General features: G+C 33.1%; 1 protein-coding gene across 2 annotated transcripts in view; it reads right to left on the reverse strand.

Moving 5' to 3' along the window:
- Nucleotides 1-11,976, reverse strand: part of LOC129803011 (trehalase) — a 50,098-nt gene extending 38,122 nt beyond the window's left edge. For both annotated transcript variants that reach the window (XM_055849306.1, XM_055849307.1), the window contains exon 1: nt 11,389-11,976. In XM_055849306.1, the coding sequence (XP_055705281.1) occupies nt 11,389-11,417 (29 nt within the window). In that variant the 5' untranslated portion in view covers nt 11,418-11,976. The remainder of the gene's footprint in view (nt 1-11,388) is intronic.
- Between the last annotated feature and the right edge of the window lie 5,100 nt (nt 11,977-17,076).

Below are 17,076 nucleotides of genomic sequence, written 5' to 3' on the forward strand. Positions count from 1 at the left end.
TCGAGAGGCCCCTGGATTTAATAAAGGAATGTACACTGAGAAAAATCCGAAAAAGTTAAAATAACATTCCGGAAATGTTTATTTAACCCTGCAGTATTGATCAGAAATCGGACTAAATATTATGCTTTCGAGGTGTATTAGGGGTTAAAGTTATCCTTTTTCATGTTAATTTGACACTTAAAAAGGTGTAAAATTAACATTAAAAAATGTTGATATATTTTTACACCTAAAAGGTGTAAAAATATATGAAAATATAGTTATGAGTAAAAAAAGTTAATCGCACCCCCGTTTTTTTCTCAGTGTAGGAAAAATATGAACCGTTCAAAATCGGAGTGTATGCGAAGCCTGAAAGTTTCCCCTATATACAAAAATATTTTGAAGAACTTTTCCGTGTTCTTTAATTATTATGAATTCTTAATTGTCTAATTCTAATGCTTGAACGTTACATACGGACATGTAAAAAACTATTCGATAGCTTTGCTCTTTTAAAGGTGAGTTAACACTGCTAAGACGGAGGTGGATGTCTAATGGCTTCAGTATCAGTACCTCTCTACAGTTCATTTAATAAACCTTAAGTCCCCGAGTTACGAAATCTATTATAGACTTTTTCATGAGATTACAATTAAAACTTTATAATGAACAATTCATAGCAAAATGAATAAAAGCTTAACAACTGTACAACTACACTTTCAAAAATTTAGCTTGTTTACAATGTTTTCTCAAACAACAAAAAGCTAGAAGCAAAACTTGTGAATAATTTATGTAAACTCCACGTTATTCAATTCTCTTCTTAATCTAGTATTGAGCTATCTGTACCTAGACCTTGAAGAGCAAAATTAGAAAAATTTCAAGTAACTTATAATCAAAACTGATAGCATTATTTCTTTCAGTGTAAAATTCTTGTGAACTTTCGAAATTTAATTTCAAAAGTCATTTTTCATTCGTTATTTCTTGCAACACATGTATGTAATGAATTATCAAGGGGCCAAAAAAAAAACTGCGAAAGTCTTTAATCGATCGCTTGAGTGGCTTTGGATACTTCAAGGAGAGTCATAACGTTCTTAGAAAATCATGCTTCCGCTAATCTTGCTAAAAGCTCCAAAGCGGAAGCTTAAAGTTAAAGAGACGTGTCAGCGCGAATATTTGAATGTATTGGATAGAATTTGTCATCAATTGTAAATTTGCTGCGCAGTGATAAAAATCACGAGCACATGGCACAGCGGAAGGCAGAAACGTGGAAAAAGGCGCAAAAGGGGCTCGCCTCGATCGCAATTGACTCCAATTGGTTGAAATTTCATCATTCGTCCGCGAAAAGCCAGTTAGTCACACACAGACATCAAATGTGGCACATACTCGATATCTCTCTTTGAGGCAATTATAACTTCCAAACGTACAATCGCATATTACATCAAGGGTATAAAGTTAAAATAAAAATATACAAAAGCAGTGCAGTTAAGATGTACAAAAACCAAATATTGTTCAGTCGGTATAGGGGAAAGTGCGCTACGTTCGCACGACTCAAGCTTCCGACAATTCATTTTTTTCTCTATGTTCTTTATGGTTTTCACCCATAGCCCTATTAAAATAGCTATTAAAATATAATATTACAATGGACAAAATAAATTAATAACACATAAAAAAATGAATTGTTCAAAGTATATATCGTCCAAAGGTAGCGCACTTTACCCTATTTAGGTTCTACCAGGGGCCCATCAAGCCTAATAAAAAGTGAAGAAATTTTTCTCTTTTATTTATAAAAATTTTGCAGATATTGCACCGCGACTTAAACAAATTTCCTCGTAGTTCTTGTATTATTTCGGCGAGCATTATGAAATATGTATTTTTAGATAGCTCTTGATGCACAATTTTGAAATATATCAGACTGATAAGGCAATTCTCTTTAGGAAAAAACTTGCCAATAGTCTTCAAATCAGTGCCTCTATGCAAAAATGTATGAAAAAAATGAAACGTCGAGAGGCCCCTGGGTTCTACGTTGGGCAACCCTTATTTCAACAGAATATATTTTGGTGATTTGAATAAGAACCTACAGCTAAAAAGAAGAAGCTCTAGGATACATTACAGAATTTGCTCGGACGACCTATAATATACGTCCGAGTCAGTTAGATCAGCAATTGTCGTAACTTCCTCATCGCCTCATTAGCACTTCTTCTAACAACAGAAAAATACAAATACTATACAAGAACTGCTGATGAGGCGACGAGGAAGTTACAACAATTGCTAAATCCAACTGACGATATCACTATTGAAAAGTCTAAGCTTTATAATTCAATATGTAGAATAAGTGAGCCAAATATTAAACAGTTTTCAGTATCGTACACTTGATATGCTTTTCAAAATTTCGCAAAGTTTTTGAGTATTTTATTTTCTAGAGGATTTGCAATGCCAAAGATATATACAAAAGCATTGCCTCTACGAACGAAAAGCTGTGAAGAACATTGAAAGGCCAATAAGCTTCGATAAAATTTGTGTCCGATATTGCACACAAAGCAGTATCTGCATTATAATTCATTTTTTAATTAATTAAAATTATTTTTCAAGGAACAAGACTTCAAACAACGTAAGTGAGAAGGAAATAATAATTTTTATTAAAAATATGAAGTTTCAAACTTAAGACAGTAGTGCTTATAAGCAACCTGTCCAAAATTTGACACAGTTCCTCTACATATAATAAAATTTTCTTCAGTGTAAAGTTTATATTATTTATCTGTGACTAACCATTTATGATTAGGTTTGCAAAATATTTTTTAGAGAGGCTCTTGAATATAATTTAAAAATGAAAATATTCCACAAATCTTTAGAATATTACATTTTGTAAAATAATCAGAAGTTTTTCAGAACTTTGAAACGTAAAAACCAGTCAAAGTAATTAATAAACATTTAAAACACATTGATAATTAATGTAAATTTTGGATAAAAATCCAAACTTTGCATTTACTAGGGGAGGACCGGCATGTATTTGAAACACTTTTTATGTTCCAACTTTAAGGCAATATTTTTAAAACTCAGAAAATTATCTTGTAATTTTGTATAGCGCTTAGTATATTTACTAATACAGATTTTACTAAAATAACTCGATTACTGCTTTTATCATATTGATTTAAATAATCAAAGAATAATCCACCGTGTCTGAAACATCCAAGCTCTCCCCTATAGTAAGGAATAGAAAAATGCGAAAATTAGAACTAGCGCTTTGAGAAACTGCCCTATCCTCTGTAATCAATGTAATATCGCAGTGAAAATATTTGTTTGGTCTTAAGAGAAACCAATAATCTTCTTAGAAATAATGAAATCCTAAAGTTAATTTTAGATGAGATTCTTTGCAGACGAAACTTTTGTGGTTCGTTTATTTGATTTCTCTTTTCAGAAATTTTGAATATTAAATCATTACCTAAATTCCAAAAATACTGTGTACTTTTACAATAACAGCTTCAATTACAGCTTTTATAGAATTCAATTGAATTGATTTCGAATATTTTATAATTTTAGACTTAAAAACACTTTTAGTCCAAAAGAAAAATTTAAGCTCTTTGTTAGAATTGTGTCAAAAAGATGCTTATGTAGACTGTGGAAAAAATTGGTAAGTAAATGTACAAATTTGTAGAAAAACATAGTAACAAAACTTCTCTTTCAGAATATTTTACAAATTTACGTATTCAAACATAAAGTTCTTGTTTTAATATGCGATCATACATTCGCTCAATAACTCGTTTCTTCGACAGCCGCGAAGAAAAAGCTCTAAAGCAGTGTCGAACTGGGCAAGGTCAGAGAGGGCATTCAAGAATGTGTCCTGTTTGACCACTGGCAATAAGGGAGTTCACAAGCAACCTCAAAAAATCTCACCCTTTGTGACATCGCATTTTTTAGTTCAATGAACTGAGTTTATCGAGGGAAAGTCAGTGGAATTACAAATATAGAAAATTGTGTCATGTTATCAGTTGGAGACCGAAAGTCAAGTTGAGGGTGCAAACAACGTCCCAGAGAAATCAATACACAATTTATGAATCATATAGCACTCAAGTTCCGTGCCTATCTTAATTATTATGCCACAAGTGGACATTAAAAATCAATTAGAGCTTGGAGTGCATCGTTAAAGGTCAGCAGTTGAAAAGCTAACTCTTTTGCATAGAGCAAAAGCTCAATTCTTTTCACATCAGGGTTGAATTGGTACACAAACACCAAAGAGATTTGTCTAATAAGAATCCTATCTGCTTCGAAAGTAGCTTTTTTTCGGTAGAAAATTGTTACTCGGAATTTCAGGCAGAAAAACTATTCTTTCATCATCGACCCAGCCTGAAAGAATCATCAAAAATCACTTTGACGCCTCTTTGGAAATTCCTGGAACTATTATGACTCATTTTCTTACACATCTTCTCTTTATAATCCTTTTACAGCTCGGACATAATCTCTTGCTCTTCGATTAATGTTACTCTTTTTTTTTTACTTTCACTTCTGTCTCCCAATACTTTCTATTTGAATTTGAATGTCTCACAATTTTCGTGACTTTTTTTTTAGATTTTTTTTGGCAAAACAGTTCAGATAAAAATTATTTTCAATTAGTTCAAGAGTGTTTTCAAGAAGATTCACTGAGGAATGGGGTAGTTTCACGTAAATCGATGTGTTTCTTTGACTGTTTTGTGAAATGAGACATGAGTTTTAACTATTTTACAGAGTAACAGCATAATTCTCAGATGTTAATTTATTATCTGAATATAGAATGTTTTCAATTATAAAGATAATCATGTGTGAAACTGCCCCATACTCTCCTAATGGAATAAATCATTAAATATCTATGGCATAATAGCTAAATAACGGTTAGTGGTACTAAACACTGTTATAAAAAATTACTATGCACAGCGAAAGATGCCAACATCGCCATTTATTCATTATAAATTATAACCATAAAGTAAGTTTATGATAAAAGTTAAAATGCTGACAAAAAGTAATCAAGTGATTAATAAATTAAAAAAAATAGTAAAAAAGCCTATATGACCTTCTATGAGTCCGTGTATGGATTTCGCAATAATTTGCGTAAACCGCTTAAACAGATCAATTGATTTCTATAACTTTCTGTACTCCTTCTGGTAAAATTTCTGACGAAACATTAGAAATTTATTACACTAATTCATGGATAGTTTGAAAACTTTCAGAATTTCCCTTTTTAATTTTTATTTGCACTACAACACAATAATGTTTCTAAACTGACCAACTTATCGATAGGAAAGCATCTTTTCTACTGACTTTTGATCGATTTGGTTTCTTATCATTGATTTCACAGTGTTAAATATTTTTTCACACTATTAGTATGGTTTGATTGTTCTCTGATTTGACGTGATAATGTATTGGGCCCCTTGGGTGAGTGTTTTTTAAAGCCTGACTATTTGGTCGTTTTGTGATAAATTTATTTAAAAATAAGAACAGAAAAACCGATAACCATGCGTTTCGGGAAAAATTTTCGTAAATTATTATTAAATTTATTTTTTCTTCATTAACTTAATTCATATTTTTCTATTGAATATTTGAGAGCATTTAATAATGTATGAATATTGTAATTACTTATGAATAGACTTTCGAAGATACAAAGCCAGGTTAAATTTTTTCGAAAATCCACCGAAAGTCTAATGTGAAATTTCACATATCTGCCGCTTTAGCGCTGATTGTACTTTTTATTCAAATTTCTCGATAACTTTGACAACTAACAGATTTTTCAATTTCTGTTTTTAATTTTTTTCCTAAAAAAATGTCTTACACTTATTCACATATTTCAATCTTATTTTTTTTTTGAACTTTGAACATATGTCGTTGTTTTAGCTGAGATTCTTTTTATTTATGTTCCTTTGCGATATACCTTAAAATCAGTAGTCTAATCTTGAGGGGTGCTAGAGATATACAGAAAAAAAATCATAAAATTGCTCGTACATTTTTGTGTATTCCTACTGAGAACTGACGAAATGCTTGTAAATCGTATAACTCACTAAAAAGTTCGTACTTTTTCCCAAACTTTGTTCGTACACTGAGAAAAAACAGGGGTACGATTAACTTTTTTCCTGACAACTTTAACACTTTCTAGATGTAAAAATATATCGACATTTTTCAATGTTAATTTTACACCTTTTTAAAAAAAATAGGGTAAAATTAACATGAAAAAGGGTAACTTTAACACCTAATACACCTAGAAACTTTCTGATCAATACTGCAGGGTAAAATAAATATTTCCGGAATGTTATTTTAACTTTTTCGGATTTCTCTCAGAGTAGCATGATCAATTTATGAACATTTTTTGTTCTTCTACAAACATTTGTTCGTACTTTTTGTTTGTCTGGCAAACATTTACGAACATATGACAAATTTTTGCGGACCATTTCTGTGTCTTTACGAACATTTACCAACAAATGTTTGCAAAAGAACAAAAAAATGCTCGTACAAACAATATTTGTGAAAAAAATTACAAACTTTTACGAACTTTTTAGTGTGTTATACGATTTACAAGCATTTCATAAGTCCCCGTAGGAATTCACAAACATTTACGAATATTATTTACGATTTTTCTGTCAAATCAAAGAAAGGTTATTGAGATAAGACATGCGTAATTTTTGAAAATTTAAAATTTAAATAATATAATAAAATATTAAAATGAGAAATTTGCGGTATATTTTTAAATAGCTAATAATCAAGGGAAACTAAACTAACTGGACTTAGTTAGTTTAGATATAAGCGCATACTGGTTTGACAAATGAATCTTGAAACTAACCTCACACAGTAAAATATTGAGTAAAAAATAAAGTAGTGTATGGGAAAAGTTGTGTAATCTTACAAGCATTTTGGTTGGAAATTGTAAAATTACTATCATATTTGTCGTATGATACTAGCATTATGTTAGTAAAATTATGTTTGTCTAATGAAATTTGTGTATGGGAAAATTTGTGTAAGAACTGTCAAAAATTCATTGCTTACTATTGCAATTTTTCTCAGATTTTAGTCATTTTTCGCATTTCTAACCGTCTAATTGTCTTGTAAAATCATTCATTGGATTCTTAAAATGTGCCTCAGTCGTTTAAAATGAAGAATAATTATCTAACAACAGAAAACAGTGAAAACATCACGTAAATTAGAAATATTGACGGTGCAACTCTTGGCCATTTGCTTAAAAGAAACAAGCGAGTTCGTGGCGCAACCGAAAAATGCGCGACCATCAATGCAAAGGTTCTGGAATCAAGTCCTGCTCTTCATATTTTTTTTCTTTTTTTTCTATGTTTAATAGATGTATAACAGATCATACACATAAATGGAACAAAAATTCTATAGAATCAAAATGATAGAAAAGAGACCGTTTTATAAAATACACAAACTGATAATACACAACAATACAATACACAAAATTTCCAATACACAAATCTCACAACTATAATGCTCGTGCAAAAAATATCAACCATAATGGTTGTAGGGGAAAGTGCCCATGCTTGATACCATTGGAAGCTTCGTAATGACTAAATTTTCTATGTTTCACAATATATATGTGACTCATCGCAACCATATTTTAAAAACTATGAGAAAGTGGCCAGTTTTTTTTGCGAGATATATTTATTGAGAAACATAGGAAAAATTTAGTTATTACGAAGCATCCAATGGTATCAAGCATGGGCACTTTCCCCTATTTTTTTACTGTGCAGCTTTGTGAAACTGCCCCAAATTCCTCCATTGATTGTATTAGCACGCAAATGGTGTAAAATTCATCTGAACAGTCTCAACATTAACACATATTGGGGATTCAAGTGATTCCAAGAAGTATTTGTTTTAAACGGTGAAGTAAGCATTTGAACAATGCAACGGAATATTTTTAAGTTGTGACTAAATAATCTAGATTTGGAAAGAAACAAAAGAGGTACAATAGAGCATGCTAGACATTTCGGATTCAGAGGGCAAAAATAAACTTCCATTTCGCCTCTGTAGTCCAAAGCAGAGTCGAAGTGGTCAAAGTACAATTTGCGTGAAGCATATTGATTGTGTTGCATCACAGGTGAGCAGCTAAGTAAATTAACAAGGAAAAAAAATAGATGCATAAATTGAAATTACCATAAAAGGCACGGCTGTCAATTTACTGCAAACTCACAGTGATTGTCACATTTTTTAGCAGGTGACAAAAAATATCCGCGCATATGCCTAAAATGTCAACACTTGCCTCCTCTCTATCCTAGAATATTTGCTATGACGTCATTCGAGATTCATTGATTTTCCGATAAACATGTTTGTGGAATCGAGTGGATCTCTTGAGACGTTTGGGTGAAATGTTTCCATTTCGTGACGCAATTCCTCGAATATATTTTCTTGGAGGTGTGTTCGAGACGAGACTTTGAACTCTTGGACCGTGTAAATGGTTTAGTGTCGGCTGAAAGAGAGCCACAGACACGCGAAACTTGAAATTTTAATGATTCCACGAGCTCAAGATAGATTAATCGATGGCACAGTGAGAAAGTCATTGATAAGTCTAGATCCGCCTATTTTGGGTGAGATTCTCAATGCTTATAACTTTGGATTGCATTGGAATTTTAGAATAAGAAACACAATTTTTGCAAACTAAAATATTTAAAAGTACATAGCCACAGTACATCAGTAGATAGAGCACTGTTACTACACTAAGAGAAATCTGAAAAAGTAAAAATAACATTCCAGAAATGTTAATTTTACCCTACATTATTGATCCGAAATCGGTGTAAATATTGCCCTTTTTAGGTGTATTAGGGGTTAAATTAACCCTTTTTCATGTTCATTTTACTCTTAAAAAGGCGTAAAATTAACATTAAAAAATGTTGATATATTTTTACACCTAAAAAGTGTTAAAGTTACGAGGAAAAAAGTTAATCGCACCCTCTTTTTTTTCTCAGTGTATGATTCTGAAGTCTCACAGGTACGAGACAGTTAGCTCCAAAAATAATTTTAAAAAAGTGAATCGCCTAAAGCCTAAACAGTTCAGGCTAATACCGTAGTCCTCTTTTAGCAACATTTCAGTCTAAAGTACAAGAGAAAAAATATATAAAAACGCATAAGAAATAATTTCTAAAAAAAAAATTAAGTTTCTAAACCTATCACAGACGAAAGTGTCAGCATAATAAAAAAAAAAGATTAAGAGATTATAATAACATTTGCGACATTTTGTGGAAATAGTTTCATTTACCTTTTCTCCAAGACACTATTGAAGAATCAAAATCTACTTGTGTTTACACCCATTGAGCTCAAGTAGAAGTAGATTTTGATTCTCCAATAGTGTCTTGGATAAAAGGTAAATGAAACTCTATTTCCACAAAATGTCGTTGAAGTTCGAAGAATTCAAATTCAATTTCGAATTTTCATACGAAATTTTCGAACAAGATGGGGAAGATTTATCAAATATAACACTAAAAAGATGGCAAAAGAATTACTCAGTGATTAATGGAGTGATTAAATTCTGGGGCAAGAACAGTAAACGTCGTTGTTCTGTTTTTTCCTCACAACAATGTGAAGATCGTCACATTTTGACACTTGAGTACTTCGAAATTCGAACAGGACGTAACTTCCGCCATCTTGCGAAAGTATTAAGAAGTAAGAAAGTCTCTTTTTTGGATCTTCAAATAGATTTTCGAATTTTTCAAGATCTACTTCTGTACGGAAAGATTGCAGGCAATTCTAGTAATTTTCCATGCGTACCAACTGTGATTCGGTCAGTTTTCGAGCGATTGTATGGCTGCCAACATTGTACGTAGTGGGAAAATGCGAGAGAGAGGCAAGGTAAAACACTTGCTATCTTTTTTGCCATTCTCGCAGTTCAGAGAGTATTAATCTTAAAATTAATCTCATATATGACGCCACGGTGACACATATTTTTTTTTGTTCTTTTACTAACATTTGTTCGTAAATGTTCGTGAGCGTGAGCACACAAAAAATGTTCGTAACATTTTTTCATTTGTTCGAAAAGTTAGTCGGACAAACAAAAATGTACAAGAAATGTTTGTAAGAGAACAAAAAATGCGCGTCAAGTGATCATGTTCACTGAGAGAAATCAGAAACATTCCGGAAATGTTAATTTTACCCTGCAGTATTGATCCAAAATCGATGTAAATATTACCCTTTTTAGGTGTATTAGGGGTTAAAGGTACCGTTTTACATGTTAATTTTACCCTTAAAAAGGTGTAAAATTAACATTAAAAAATGTTGGTATATTTTTACACCTAAAAAGTGTTAAAATTTTGAGGAAAAAATGTTAATCGCACCCTCTTTTTTCTCAGTGTTACGAACAATGTTTATGAACATAGTACTGTATTATGAACAAAGTACATAGTACTTTATAGTGGGTTATACAAGACGGGTCCTGGTCAAAATCCCGAAAACCAAAATCCCGAATTCTTAAAAGTGTCATAGCTACATCCACGATTACACCCGCGCTTGCTTGAGGCAAAGGGAAATTTTCTGTGTCTTGGGAAATTATTCTAAACATTTTCCCCGACATAATTTTATCCCTTTCAGGATATTGAACATTCGCGATTTTGGCTTTCGGGATTTTGGCTGCCACCGATACAAAACACGAGCATTTTGTTAGTCCCCAGTGAAAAATTACAAACGCTTACGTAATATATTTTTCTGTGTGATGAAATCTACAAAGTTTTTGTGTTACTAAGCGTCCCAAGCGTTTAGTCATCCGACAGTGACAGTTTAAACCACGCCCATGTTGGGGATCGGATAGCTGCAAGAACCGCTTTGGCAAAGTTTCAGTTCAATCTGAGTACATGTAATTTTGTGGGGATTATAGTATTTGGGATTATTAAGAATCTCGCCTAATGATGTATAGCGTTCTGATGGGAGATCTCTGTGAATGCTAAAATTTATGTGACGCAATCACGTGCGCGTAAAAATCCGGTAAAAAAAAATTAGAATGGATTTTTTGCGTTAGTATCGAGGTTGACCTTTTTGCAAAAAGCTCTCTGTATTCCATTTTTTATGGGGGTATCTTGAGGTGTGGAAAAGTGCTAAGGAAATTCTCTATGGTGTAAAAGTTGCACACTTGGCATTTTGACACAAGTGACCTTCGCGCCACTTCGCAAAAGGTCAACCTCTCTTGCGGATTTTCGTGCGTGTATTTAAACGCATACATGGGTTAATTTTCGTCTCACTTCTGCCACAATTTCGCACTATTTCATCTCTTTTTCGATCACCAAGTGAGATCGTTTGATGCAGAAAAACAGGCAGGAGAGATTGCTGAAGAGAGACGCAACAATTGAGGATGGAAATTACCGATGGAGTGGAAGATTTTCAAAAAAAAAGAAACCCTCTTTTATCGCAAAGAATAAAGAGAAGTTGTAAAAGGCATAAAGAAAAAAAGAGTAATTTTTGCATTCTTACCTGTTTGCTGTTGTCCAGTCTGAAGACATCTTGCTGACTGAGGAAGCTGCAACACTGCAAAACTTGCGTAATTGACTATGTGGTCTATTTTAGCACGAGAAATGCTCAAATTCGCGCTATATACACTTTAACTAGTACCCCCGAAAAAACTACGTTATCTAATCATGTGGTAATTGTCTAAATTCGATTTTTACCGAATTTGTACGTCTTTTGCGAGTGTTTTGCTCTATCACACTTTTATACACTAATAAATTTAGGAATGTAGCATTTTTTTGCTGACTCCTTATTCCGCTTCTCGATGCGGACAACGTAAAAATAAATAATAAAAGGCGGTTTGAGAAAATGGGGCGCACTGAACACTTGGAAATACTAGCACGCTTAAGTGAAAATCTAACCTCGATTTTCACTGGGTGCCTCAGAAAAAAACAAAAGCCACGGAGAAATTGACGGGAAAAAATTAACAATTTTGCTGAACCACGAATAAAAGGGTGTCCAAGAATTTTTCTTTTTAAATAAAACAATAAAATTCAGCAATGCGATCGTACTTCTGCTCGCAAAGACTCCGATTTGTCAACTGGTGACTTGCTCAATGTGCCCATACTTGAAGTAGTGTCTACGTCACAAATGGCACGCAATGGTGAGAGGGAGAGAGGAGAGCTTTATGTCCTCACCTCTCACTCCTGCGCACCCGGAGTGGGAGACAACCCAGAGAGAGAGAGAGAGGAAAGTGTGAATTAAGCAAAAAAGTTAGAAAACAGATGGAATTAGTGTGTCAACTTTGCGACAAAATAGTCCATTTTGCTCTCTCTCTCTCACTCACACGCATGCCCTTTTTGTGCTGATAACAAAAGTTTGATCTATTAATTTTCTCACACTAAACGCCAGCTGCTCTCTCTCCTTCCGATCAATGTCTTCGCTTGGCTGAAAGAGCGCCGTTTTCTTGTGATTGCATCAGCTGGATAAGAGAGACACACAATGCATGTGCAAAAGAGAGAGTGATAGAGCTTTGGGGGCTCGCCACTTCATCGCACCAATCGTAGAGCCCGCAAGATATATCTTTTTTTCTCATTCTGGAGTCACGTGGCCGCATTCACTCAGCAGCTCTCATCTCACGTTTCCCCGCTTCGGCGCCTTCTTCTGTCGCCACGCGGAGCACACGGCGGAATCTTAATCTCTCTGACGTCATGAGTGCATTAAACTCGCGAAAAAAAAATCGCACAACTGCATTTTTTACACACCCCAAAAAACCACTTCCAGACATTAGAAAGCATTTTGAATTTAACACAATTTTTCTTGAGGTCGGAGCAAATATTCCTATTCCTATCACTTCTTGACTTTCCCTCGCTGAACCTAGAAATTGGAGTATTTATGGGAAAGAATAAAAACACGCACACGAGATGCGAGAACTAGATTTTTCCTGTTGGACATCTCTCTTGCCTTATCAACAGTCTCGAGACAAAGAAACAAGCACCCAGAAATGTTTATTTATAGATCCACGAGCAGAGGGGGTTATCATCATGAAAATTAATGGACAATTTTCTCTGTCACGATGATTAACACTTAGGAGGCCAAATTAAAATTACATACCAATATTTTCTTACCCAAGGCAATTCTAAAAACACTCTGTCCGTTGTCATGAAATGCCATTTTGTTAAAAACGTGCCTCAAGTTTTAATTCAAAATTGGAGAAACATCTCATAAAAGCGATAATTAAGTTGAATTTCACAAGAAAAGATTGCAGAATCAGTCATGTTTTTATTTTGAAAATAGGGTCGCACGTTCCAGTCCAATCGGTCTGACCCTCGATAAGCTTAGGTTAAAGCTCATAAATCCCATAAAAAAATAATCTTAGGGCAACGGGGGTGTTGTCACTAATTATTGCAAATATCTTGAAAAGATAAAAGGCGTTTCGCATTTCGTTTATCTTTCTTTTATTATGCGAAGAGGATATCAAGCAAGAGAAATAAGGATTCAGAAGCAGGGATGAGCTCATTTCGAATTGGAAAATCTGAACATGAGAAGGAAAGGCGTACAGGCTTCACACATATTCTGGCTTTATCAGCCCAAAAACGTAAAGATATCCCTTCGTATCTATATCAGTTTAAATCGAATAAGTACACTGTGAGAGAAATCCGAAAAAGTTAAAATAACATTCCGGAAATGTTAATTTTACCCCGCAGTATTGATCCGAAATCGGTGTAAATATTATGCTTTTTAGGTGTATTAGGGGTTAAAGTTACCCTTTTTCATGTTAATTTTCCCCTTAGGGTGTAAAATTAACATTGAAAAATGTTGATATATTTTTACACATAAAAAGTGTTAAAGTTATGAGGAAAAAATGTTAATTGCACCCCTGTTTTTCTCAGTGTAAGAATCAATAGCAGGCATAAAAGGATGTTTTGCAGATCTTGAAGAAACACACAACAGTCATTAAAGGAACGAAATTTGAAAATTGAAGAAACATATGATGAAGTGAGTTGAAGTTTGGTATATAGAAGATTACGACGGATCCAATCAATTCTATTTTATCTCAGAATGACAACTTTTCGTGAGAGCCATTTGAAGTTGGCGATTTCCTATGCTGCCCGTGTATTTTTTCCGAAATAATTGAATATCTCGATACATGACTGAACCACCAAAGTTTCACCAGTTGTAGATCACGGTTCCAGGAACAACATATCTCTCGGAGTAATATAATTCTAAGTCGACTTAGTATAGTATGGAATGGAGCCGTCGTATTTAGTAAACAAAAAGAGCCTCAAGTCGATCAGTGGATACAACAGTGTCTCTATGACTGTAAGGTCTCGGGTTCGAAGCTGAGCAGCAGCAGAAAAATATTTCTCATGCCATATCGGCTTTGATTTCATATGTAAATTCCATTAGCAAAAAAGTGAACCGCCTAGACACTAATGACTAAAGTAAAGAATCGCGTCGAGCCAATTTTATCAATTTCGACTGCCGAGAACAGTTCACTCGACGCGATTGTTTACCCCCAAAATTCAACTCACAATCGCATTTTCACACATTCCGAGTTGCAAGCACTCCGATGTTGATTGTAAAGAATCTCAGCTACCATAAGCTTATCTGGGCTTATTTTAGTTCAATGATTAAGTTTATGTCACAAAATCAAGGGGCGAGATATTAGGGTGAAAATGTATACACCACTTCCAGGCACTTCCACAATTTCCATGCAATAGCCCTGCGCACTTCCAAAACTTCGCAACACTCTCGAAAATGCTTCAATACTTCCAGCACTTCATGCACTTCTTACACTTACTCAAATCAATAATTTATTTAATCTTATGAGAAATCTAATTAGGAAAACTTTAAGAAATATCTCAAGAAATTTATTATTCCGCATATTTCTAACATTTTGCTTATATTTTGAATTTCTAGCGACAGGATATTCTAGCATACTTTCAATAATTTAATATTATCTTTGTTTTACGAAAGGGTATCAACATATTTTGAATTTTCCAAAGAGACCAGTGAAGCTGCTTTTGGAAAATAGAGTCTCTAAAAAATGTATTGTCCTTTGCAACCATTGACGCTGTGCTGGAAAGTCTGTAAGAATCCAAAAGTACGAGTGCAACAACTAATTCAGCACTTCAGATGTATCTTCACATTTTATTAAGCTTGATTCTCTCCCTGGTTTCAAAATTCTTTAAAATTGAAACGTTTTGCATTCTTGGGAAAGGTTTTCAGTGATTGCAAATTAACTTTTGTGGCAAGCTTGGCTATATTTAGCAGGACCTTTTCCGTTATTGTTGTATTAGAGAAATTTCTCCAAAATTATTTTCCAACATTTTAATAATCTCTTCAATTGTTATCGAAAAATGTTCTTCCATTAGGATACTCACAATATAGCCATCAATATTAGAGACCGTTTAAAATGGAATTGATATTTCGAAGAATAAATCCCTATTTCTAAATTTTCAAAGCCACTTTTAATCATCTTTAGAGCAAGAACACGATCTAAATAAACCTCCAAAATGTTTTTTTTACGAAAGTCCATTACTTAAGATTTATTCAAAATTACGCACACATTAAATATTACAAATGTTCCTTTTCGTTTCGCATTTTGTAAAAGTTCTCAAACAAATCAACCTTTTTAAAGAATACTTCTGATGAGACGTAATACACTAAAACCTTTCCAGCATATGCAAAAATGTAAACAAAAGAATGGTGGATGTGTTCTATGGGATACCCCTTAACTACATTTGCGAAAAAGTCACACGAATTTATGGAATCATCCAATATATATTACGATAAATTATTTAAAAAAAGTATATCAAATTGATTCAAAGTTAATTGCAATAGCTATGTCATTATTTGTGAGCAACTATATGAATTTGAAATACCTGTAAGAATTAAAGAAAATTATTATAAGGGCTGAACATTTCCTCGGAAAAATTACAACACAAATTTAAGCTGTAAGAAGATTGAGCATATTTGCCCCATTTCATTGTCATTACCAAACTCGTAAAATGTTAAAAAAGACCTTTTCAAATTACACTGCCGTTCGAATTAAAAATCTTAACTAACAGTATTAAAAATAAAACTTAATTTCATTCTGCATAATAATGACTTGTTTCTATTCGTCTTTATTCTTGAAATTAGTCGAAATTTATCTTGAAATTAATCTTCTGCAGTCTTAAATTTAATCTGCTAGCTTCTAAATAAAATATTTAAAGTTATTCGAGAAAAATCTTATTTTCAGTTCCGACTTGATTTTATTCTTTATAGGACTAATATTAAGAATAAAAAAATCTTAATATATTTTAGCCCTAAAAGGACTTGAAATTATGAAGAAAAGATTAAATTTTAATCTTTTTTTCTCTCAGTGTAGCATAGTCTGAAAAATATGGAATTAGGCAGAAAAGACTTTATCCCTCTAACGGTGTTTTCTTTAATATGCGAAAAAAAAGTTCTAAAACAATGTTTTCTAGGATATTTATAATCCAATAAAGTCGAAAAAACCATCCATTCTTCATTATCTTTTTTAGTTTAGGTAGGTGCGAAAATATAAACATTTTTTGAAACTCTTTTTGCTTCTAAAATTTACATTTTTAGTTTTTTCAAATTTTTTAAATAAAATATACAAAGTAGAATGACATATCTTTCAGTAAAAAATAAATTTATTTTAGTCAGATAACTTTAAATCGGTATTTTTATGGAAGTTGGAAATGAGTTTTTTTGCTCAAATATTTTTTGTTGCTTTTTCTCTGACCTGTCACACAAAACTGGGAATAGCAATTAAACGAAGAGTCAAAATGAGTTCAAACTTTCAAGAGATGTTTATAAGACTATTACCGAGGACACTATAGCACTTTTAAACAAATAAAACCTTTATTGTCGCCGTAAGTGTGTAAATGTAATTTTTGTGAAGACCGCCTGGAGGCAGTCTTACCCGTTAGAGGGTTATAATTGGGCACTTCCACTTCCAAAGACTCCCAAGCACTTCATTTTCAACCGTACACCACTTCCAACCCTAATATCTCCCCCTTGCACAAAATTGAAGGTGCATTTCAAATATCTTATGTACCTCAATTCGACTGGTCGATGAATCATAGCAAATGGAGCTTTATTCAGTTAAATGTTAAATGTTGTTCTTACTTTTGCAACAATTCATAAAGGTGAGTTTCCCTATTTTGCTTTAATGATTAACTTAATTTTAAATGTTATTCC

The sequence above is a fragment of the Phlebotomus papatasi genome, chromosome 2, assembly GCF_024763615.1.
Source record: "Phlebotomus papatasi isolate M1 chromosome 2, Ppap_2.1, whole genome shotgun sequence".
NCBI classification, from domain to species: Eukaryota; Metazoa; Arthropoda; class Insecta; order Diptera; family Psychodidae; genus Phlebotomus; species Phlebotomus papatasi.